At 39.4% G+C, this 9865-nt stretch overlaps 1 protein-coding gene across 1 annotated transcript; it reads right to left on the bottom strand.

The window, feature by feature from the left end:
* Window positions 1–7790: 7790 nt before the first annotated feature.
* LOC149154395 (LOB domain-containing protein 1-like) lies at window positions 7791–8917 on the bottom strand. The gene is made up of 3 exons (XM_089445402.1): window positions 8818–8917; window positions 8555–8740; window positions 7791–8384 (listed from the first exon to the last, which is right to left on the bottom strand). The coding sequence occupies exons 2-3, from the start codon at window positions 8738–8740 to the stop codon at window positions 8124–8126; spliced, it is 447 nt and encodes a 148-aa protein (XP_089301528.1). The 5' UTR covers window positions 8818–8917; the 3' UTR covers window positions 7791–8123.
* Window positions 8918–9865: the final 948 nt, after the last annotated feature.

The raw sequence follows: 9865 nt of genomic DNA, 5'->3' as shown, positions 1-9865 counted from the left end.
ATGTTGCTAGCATGGCTAGCTGTGAGGCAAGATGAAGAAGCTCCATAGAGAGCTCTCTGTCTGAGCATGATTTGGATATGACATGGATACATTGTGATCCGATTGGAAGCAAGTCCCATATTTATAGTTGGGACCGAGATACTCTCATATATTGAGATAGTGCAGTTGTTTGGAAAAAGCTCGGGCTTATGGTTGGCACCTCCTTGAGAGGGAGGATGATTATGGTATCCTTTTGTGATTTATATGATTATTTATGTTCTGACATGATATTTGATTTAATGAAACAACTGCTATTGAAACAAGCTGATACCAGATTTGAGTATGAGGAGAGCAACACTGATCGAGGACACTGAGGCAACCCTTCCTCCCTGTTTGAGCTCCTAGGGTGAGGAATTGAGATGGAGGGCTCCTGGGGTTGAGGGAACTCTGGCCAATAGGGTATGGCCCCTATTAGTTACCCATAGGGTTGGAGATGTTGCTCCCTTAGAGGGTGGTAGCTTAAGATCCCCTCTGGTAATAAATTCTTCTTCTCCTAGATTCGAGAATGTTCAACATACGAGTAGGAACAATCAAGAGATAAGCAAGAATAAGAAAGGAATAGATTGAGTTATACATTGATGATTTATGATGACTACATGATAGAGATGATCAATGATGATACGTGAAGATACTAGAATGGCATATTATCAATGGACGAATATTAACACGTGGAATTATCCCTAGTTGAGAGGGAGCGTTAATTTTTGCAACTGCAGTCGATCCCACCTTGGACAGCTAAAATGACTGAGATGATAATGGCATTAGATTCTTCTTTTCAAGAGGACCAAAATCGACCTAAAGATCACCTTATTTGGACAAACCAATGTTGATTTTTGAATTTATTTATTCACTCTTGTATATTGGGTTAGGTCGGCCCTAAACACATGTTAAATTGGACAAGTCGGTCTCAACCCCAAATGGACCCTCATGAAAGCCTATAAATAGAAGAGACCTCAACCGCGTTTGGACACATTGATCAAGCCATCCTTTCTTCTCTTATTGTCTTGGTTCGCACAAGTCTATCAGAGGAAAATTTACACAAGGGTCTGAAATATCAGGGATGAAGCTTGCACTGATCTAGGGTTTTTTGATTCCTAGACGATGGCATGAAACTGGGCATTTTAGTTCCTGAACATTGGCACACAGTTGTTAAGACATCATTCAAAGAGCCCTAGATGCTGGCATAGAAGGCTATGAGAGCGTCCAAGATTTCAGAGGCAGATTTGGAGGTGTCGGTCCCCAGATGCTCGCACAGAGTGGTCCTAAGAGCATCCAGGATGTCATGGATGCACACACAATAACTGGAAATGATTTGAAATGGGGCACTAAATGCTTCTAGTCATGCTTACAAGAACCTCTCCCACTCCAAAGCTTAAACAATTTCAAAGATCTATGCTTATGATTGATAAATGTGGAACTAAAATAACTTGAAGTAGGTGTATTTCTTTGTTTGTCTTTAACTGTTAAGTGCCTTAAGTTCGTTTGCTTATGCAGAAATAAAACTCATAATAGTAAAACAGTGGAGCAAATAAGCAAACCACATAAGACAACAATATAATATGGAGTTCACCCTGATATTTTGGGCTACATCTCCTTGAGCTCTAATCTACTTGATTAAGCTCTTTGAGATTATGACTTCAATTCTTTTACAAGTGCTACACTTAACTCCATTGCTATACAAATGAACCAATGGGCTTAGAATGCCATCTTACCCCTGGCTGTCCTTGTTTTGCAGATGGATCTAAGCTTCTCTAGACTAGGCTTCTTCAATTAGTGCGTTGAGCTATCTTGAGCTCTAGCTTGCACCAACAACCTCAATTCTGTTAACTGTCTCTGGAACTCCTTCTTTTTTCTTCAGCACACATCGGACATCAACAATAGCTTGATCATTTGATCTCTTTGTTGTTCTGCAACTTCATTACAGTATCATGGTTCTTAGAAGTCTGCTTTGAGCTCTCTGGCTCTGCGGCTCTGCCTCCAACCTCTGGTGGCTCTGCCTCTATCAAGCACTCTGGCTCTATGGGTCTGGTGCTTATCCTTTGTCCCCTCAGCATCTCTAGGTTCATCATGTTTTATAACACATTCTATTACCACAATCGCTTAAAGTGTGGAAATCGACTGTCCGTCTCTTCGCCTCCTTCTGCGTTTTAATTCGTGTTTTCATGACACATTCTGTTCATCATTTCCTTACGGTGGGGAACAATGATGTTTGGATTAGAAATGGTTTAATAATTGAAATGGAATCGGCGGGCGCGAGCAACCCAATCGTTTGTCTTTCCTTCTGCTTTCATCCCAGAATAGACACATAACGGAATACACAGGCAAAACTCACAAAAACACATCATGAGCCTTTAAGCCGGAACTCAAATAGAATTCAATCACATCTATAATCCTCTCGGGTCCATCCTTTCATCGCATATCGCAAGTCACTTTGCGTATTTCCCACGGCTAAACTCGAACAAAACCCAAATAATGGAATACATGGGAAATACAATGAAATCCAATGAAAATCTGAAAAATTGGATTTCAAATGGAATTCAATCGCCCCTTTAGTCCTATCGGGTCAGTGCCTTCATCGCAAATTGCATGTTGCATGGCCCAATGCTCCCCTTTGCATTGCTGCAATTCGATCTCTGATCTCCGATCGCTCCGATCGGCACATCGACCCATTGCTATCAGCGATCTTTGATTAGATCCTGACCATTGATTCCTTTTCCGATCCGACGCCTCGAAGTGCTCATCGCAATCGGCCTATCACATATCGCAATGCCCTCGACCTTTAGTTAAAACATCATCTTGTTCGTCGATTTACCATTTAATCTGACAGTTCACACTAAACCTGAAACAACAAGTAGTCCTCTCAATCTCCACCGTTGATCCGCGATCTCTAATCCGACGGCTAATAGTCTTTTTGGGTGGCCCACTTGCGCGGAGATTACCTGCCCGAAAAAGCGGTTTTCTCTCTCCTGTGGCCTACTACGTGTCGGCCAGTGTATGGAATCGGGTTCAACCCTTCCAATACCATTTACCACCTAGAGCTTGCCCGAAATACCATTTACCACCTTCCTTCCGGAACTCAAAAGGTTTTAGCTCGTTTTATATAAATTCTTCGGATCCGCCTAGCCGAGACTACCCACGTGATTTTCAATGTAAAACATGCTTTATAAAGGTTTAGTGCTTAAAAAAGGTTTTTAGCGCATAAGGCTAATATTAACCCGTAGGCTAAATTTAATACGAAATGCCTCCTTTTCTAAGGACATTGGGCAAATCTTCTTTTTACAATAGCTCCTTCGTCTGGAGTCTGTTTTGGCTCGTTCAAATTTCATTGGATTCAGAATGAAACAATCTACGAAATGAGACTATTTTAAAAAAATCATCCAATGACTTTCATTTTTCCTCTGTGAGGAAAATTCAAAGACTTAGAAGTCTATGTTAGATCCATTTTGGATCATGCCTTCCCACTAAAAAGCTTTTGGACTCCAAAAGACTGATATACTGATCAGAATAGTAACTGAGAGTACCTCACCCTTTTCTTTCAGCCTCCATACACTTTCCTTGTAGAGTGCCTCTGAACCATAGCCTTTGAACACTCCCTTCCTGGATGTGCTTGTCCTCCTGGGAAGCACTGTCTTCCTTCTTGACTTCTTGCAGAACTCTTACTGAGAAGGTCACAGAAAGTAGTTTGAACTTCTCTGCCTTGATCATTGATCCAAGGTGGCTCAAACAAATGTGAAGTTTCATCTTCTTCACAAAAACTTACATTTGTACCTGTTTGACATATTTTCAACAACAACTGTTAACAACAACAGAATTACAGACAACCACTGGATGGCCTAAACTCCTACTTCAACAAAAGAAACAGCTTTCACATCTTGTAAACACCTCCATGTCTTTACATCCGCATACAAATGATTGACTAGATAACAAGCCAGCAAAACATGCCTTTAAAACAATTGACCTTTCAAGTCAAGCATGTAGAAAAAGAACTTTAGGATTCTTTTTCAAAGATGAAACACTTCATCATTATCTCCATCTTGGAGACCAAATCAACTTTTTCCAAGTCAACATTGACATTACATGCATGCTTAAAAACAAAGTAATCAACCCTTCAAGTTAATTACACACACATGTTCAAATACAAGGAAATCATCAACATCCCCATGTTCATGCACATCATTCTCATGCATGCATTTCATCCTTCAAATTTTGCTTAAGTACACTATACTTTCGAAGCTGAAATGAACATAATGTTACAGCAATAAAGTGAGTCTCCTATTCAACTTTTCCATTCACCTTCTTGGTAATGCCTTGCAACTCGCATTCGATTAACAAAGAAATGCAAATAGATGCATTATATCAATAGACATGCAATCTTTAATTGGATAAGAACTCTAACCATTTCTTACCAATCCATTTCAAAGGTGCTACCTTTTTCTGCACATCAGTATCAACATGTGAATCATCCTGAAACACATCATTCAAGTTAACCAAGCGTATAGATTGCTTTGTCAATCAAACATTCTAATCTGATACCACTTGCATCATGATACAATCTGCGTCATGATACAACCTGCTCTGGTATAACTTTATCTGATACCACCTAATCTGAAATGGGGCACTAAAGGCTTCTAGTCATGCTTACAAGAACCTCTCCCACTCCAAAGTTTAAATAATTTCCAAGATCTATGCTTATGATTGATAAATGCGAAACTAAAAGAACTTGAAGTAGGTGTATGTCTTTGTTTGCCTTTAACTGTTAAGTGCTTTAAGTTTGTTTGCTTATGCGGAAATGAAACTCATAATAGTAAAACAGTGCAACAAATAAGAAAACCACATAAGGTAACAATATAATATGGAGTTCACCCTGATATTCTGGCTATGTCTCCTTAAGCTCTTTGGGATTATGGCTTCAATTCTTTTACAAGTGCTACACTTAACTCCATTGGTTTACAAATGAACCAATGGGCTTAGAATACCATCTTACCCCTGGCTGTCTTTGTTCTCCACATAGATCTAGGCTTCTCTGGACTAGACTTCTTCAATTAGTGCTCTGAGCTATCTTGAGCTCTAGCTTGCACCAACTCCCTCAGAATTCTGTTAACTATCTCTAGAACTCCTTCTTCTGTCTTCAACACACATCGGACATCAACAATAGCTTGATCATTTGATCTCTTTGCTGTTTTGCAACTTCACTACAACATCATGGCTCTTAGAAGTCTACTTTGAGCTCTCTGGCTCTGTGGCTCTGCCTCTAACCTTTGGTGGCTCTGCCTCTGTCAAGCACTCTAGCTTTGCGGCTCTGGTGGCTATCCTCTGTCCCCTCAGCATCTCTAGGTTCATCGCGTTTTATAACACGTTCTGTTACCACAATCGCTTAAAGCATGGAAACCGATTGTCCGTCTCTTCGCCTCCTTCTGCGTTTTAATTCCTGTTTTCATGACACGTTCTGTTCATCATTTCCTTACGGTGGAGAACAATGATGTTTGGATATTGAAAAGGAACTAGCGGGTGCGGGCAACCCAAGCGTTTGGCCTTCCTTCTTCTTTAATCCTGTAATAGACACATAACGGAATACACAGGCAAAACTCACAAAAACACATCATGAGCCTTTAAGTCGAAACTCAAATAGAATTCAATTACATCTATAATCCTCTCAAGTTCGTCCTTTCATCGCATATCGCAAGTCGCTTTGCGCATTGCCCGCAGCTAAAACCAAACAAAACCCAAATAATGGAATACACGGGAAATACAAAGAAATCCAATGAAAATCCGCAAAGCCAGATTTCAAATGGAATTCAATTGCCCCTTTAATCCTATCGGGTTCGTGCCTTCATCGCAAATCACATGTCACATGGCCCAATGCTCCCCTTTGCATTGCTACGATCCGATCTCTGATCTCCAATCGCTCTGATCGGCGCTATCGGCCCATCGCTATATCGTTGTTTCGGCATATCGGTGGTCGCTGCTTCCATGGTTCACAACCCTTAAGCTTTCTTGATCAGCGATCTCTGATTAGATCCTGACCGTTGATCCCTTTTCCGATCCGATAGCTCGAAGTGCTCATTACAATAGGCCTATCGCATATCGCAATGCCCTCAACCTTTGGTTAAAACATCGTGACTTAATCTTGTCCGTCGATTTACCGTTTAATCCGACGGTTCGCACTAAACCCAAAACAACAAGCAGTCCACTCAATCTCCACCGTTGATCTGTGATCTCTAATCCGACGGCTGATAGTCTTTTCGGGTGGCCCACTTGCGCGGAGATTACCTACCCGAAAAAGCGGTTTTCTCTCTCCTACGGCCTGCTACGTGTCAGCCAGTGTATGGAATTGGGTTCAACCCTTCCAATACCATTTACCGCCTGGAGCCTGCCCGAAATACCATTTACCGCCTTCCTTCCGGAACTCAAAAGGGTTTAGCTCGTTTTATATAAATTCTTCGGATCCACCTGGCCGACACTACCCACATGATTTTCAATGTAAAACATGCTTTATAAAGGTTTAGCGCTTAACAAAGGTTTTTAGCGCATAAGGCTAATATTAACCCTTAGGCCAAATTTAATAAGAAATGCCTCATTTCTAAGGACATTGGGCAAATCTTGTTTTTACAATAACTCCTTCGTCCGGAATCCATTTTGGCCCGTTAAAATTGTGGTGGATTTAGAATGAAACAATCTACGAAATGAGACTATTTTCAAAAATCATCCAATGAATTTCATTTCTCCTCTGTGAGGAAAATTCATAGACTTAGAAGTCTATGTTAGATCCATTTTGGATAAGGAAAAGAGCGTCAGATCTGGTGAGTTGTTCCTCGGACGCACGCACATAATGATCTAGGGAGTGTCTGGGCTACCATAGACGTTGGCATACAGTTCATAGAGAGCATCCAAGATTGTTATAGACGCTCGCACAACTCCTCCTCCCTGTGTCTAGGACTCAAAGATGAGATTTCATTATTTCGAAGATTCCGCTCAGTGACAACAATGTTCAGTAGTGTTCAACACAGTGACAACAGTATCCAACAGTTGTCTACAGTCAGTGACAACACACTACAGTCCTCAGAATCAGGGTTTTGATTATAAGCATGATTAGATTTGTTTCATGGATATCATAGTTGTTTTCTTACATAGATAAAGTTATGGATCATTTTACTCTCTTTTGATTTTCAAGGGTTTTCCCCATAGTGGGTTTTCCCCTCGTCTCAGATCAATTGTGGATTGCATTGATAATGATGATGATGTTTTTTTATATAATTGTATATGCTGATAAATAATGGTGTAGATCTGAATCATGTAATGATGATATGAGGTCAACTTAATGTATTAATGAAGAAATGCAATTATCAAAGCAAATAACAATATAGCCCTATAAAAAATTAGATATTCTTTTTATATCAACTTATTCTCCTAAATCAAAATTTAATATAACAAGATTTAAAGACAATTTCTAACCAAATTCATTCAAGTATCATACATTTCTTCCAAACTAATAACCCTAACCAAATTTTACAAAAAAAAATAAATAAATTACAAATAGATTTGTATTTTTTGATTTTTATTATTAATAAAACTTCTATTTTTATTCTAAAATTTTATGAATTCAACATCTTTTAAATAAATTTATTCATGTAACTACTTGAGCCAACCACAAGTATTTTCACGCAGCACTGCTAGCAAACATACAACCACACCTTTGATTTTCATTATTTTCACGCAGTGCACTGCTAGCAAACATACAACCACACCTTTGATTTTCATTGTAAATACCCAAAGCAAGAAACCATTTCATAAAGTTTTAGACCTAGTGGAGTGGAGGAGTTCAGACAGAAAATCACGTGGAATCACACTTTTCACAATCTGGAGAAGCAACAGGAAGGGATGGAGAAGAGACACAATAATATTTTTGACACTGATGGAGACGAGACACAACGAGACACAATAATATTTTTTGCAGTGATGGAGAGGAGACACAATAATCTTTTTACATACACGTAGGAGGAGCGGGACGATGCTGAACGAGGGAGAAACATGGAAAGCCTTCTCGTATTCCCAAACGAGCAATAGCTAGTCCTTCTTTCTTATGTCTAGAATAGCTCCCACGGCGGCAGATGATCTACGTACTGTAATTCATGAGATCCAGTGATGATGGTTAAGAGATCGGCATGCTGCTGACTAATGTTGGCCACCGCTGCTTGTGTGGAAGCCAATTGGGTTTGAAGCTCTGCTACTTTATTGTGGAGATCATTGATCACTCCCACACAGCCATGCACAGGATCTCGAAATCTTTCGCTTGCTTCGTAAACCATGCTATTTACTGCATCACCTCTCTGCTCCGCCGGAAGATTCTGTAACACCGTAAATGGATTGTTACCCTAGAATCTAATTACATATAATTTTCACTAATTATTGTTTCTACATATATCAACCACATTGTTTTACTGGCAATAGTCTATCTCTTATACTTTTTCACTAACATAAAACCATAAATATGAAGAGTTGATTGAAAGAATTGAACCTGGAGGAATTTGACAACGTGGCCATTTCCGAAAAGGTTGTGTACCAACCGGAATTTCTGGGGATCGTCCTGCGGAAAATATGGTGCGAGAACGCATTTCTTTGTACATTTCTTTCTCTGGATTTTGCAAGCAGCGCACGGTATTTTAGAGGAGCTCTCGGGCTTGGAAGCAGTGATGTCGCTCATCTGCAAAACAATTTTGTACAATCATTATGCTCTCTCAGAAGTATAGTACGAAAGATTTCAGTTCGTTGATTGCTTACCTTTCCGTTGCTGTGTGCAGATCCAATTTTCTCGAACCAGGATTGTTATATGCAAATGGCCGAAATCTTTCCCGAGGAAGAATTAAATGAGAAATCAAGTCGTCAATATGTAATATATTGCTGAATCTGACTCGAGTCACCTGGGATTGTGACGCCATGTGAAGACCTGCACATCATTCCAATTTCCAGTCACATGGATTTAACAGTGAAAGCCGTGGGCGGTGTACAATATACCTCAATAACGATCGAAAGTCAAGCCAGGGTCAACGTTGGTAGTTTCCTGATGTGACATTTTGCAGGCGCGTAGGTTGGACGGGGGCGCGTTTCACACTACAGAATCCTTAGAATTGAAGGGAAAATCTAGCGGTTGGTAAATGTGTGTGTTCGGGCTATGGTGTTAACAGTGTGGATATGGATCTCGTCGAGTCCTCGCGTACACGTGCTGGGTCTATGAATTTTCTCGCCATCGTCATCTTAAATAAATATTTGAACACTCAGGTCATTTTATTAGACACGTAAAGCGTTCTGAATGTTTCGAGGAAATTTCCAAGGAGGAGGAAAAGTTAACAGACTGACTAATTTGCAGGAAGTGGAAAGTTGAAAGATCAATTATTGGTCTGTATTTGTGTATTTTATTCTACTTTTATATTTTCGTTTATAAGATGCCCACTAGGTAATATTATATTTTATATGGTATTCCATGAAGTTTAATATTATAATTTATATATCATTTTTTATAATAGGATTATTATTTAATGTTATATTTTAATATTAATGTTTTTTCACTTAATTTCACTTTTAGGAAGACTATTTGAAAAATTGATATTATATATATATTTTGGAAAATTTAATATATATTCTAATAAATAGCAAAATGCGTATAATTAATGAGTGGTAAGTTTATTTAGGTAAGTTATCATCTTTATATTTCTTTGGGAGGGTGAAATCCCAAGTACTTTAAGTAAGAGTGTCTCTTTCCACATATAAGCCACCTTTCATGACCCTGAGGCAAGGATAGATGGTTCAATTGGATGGTCTAGTTAGATGG

Source organism: Pinus tabuliformis, chromosome 9, assembly GCF_031772625.1.
Source record: "Pinus tabuliformis cultivar Carrire ecotype Pingquan chromosome 9, CPIR1, whole genome shotgun sequence".
In the NCBI taxonomy this organism is placed as follows: Eukaryota; Viridiplantae; Streptophyta; class Pinopsida; order Pinales; family Pinaceae; genus Pinus; species Pinus tabuliformis.
Note: the sequence above shows the minus strand (reverse complement) of the source record. Positions and strands in the feature narration are given on the sequence as shown.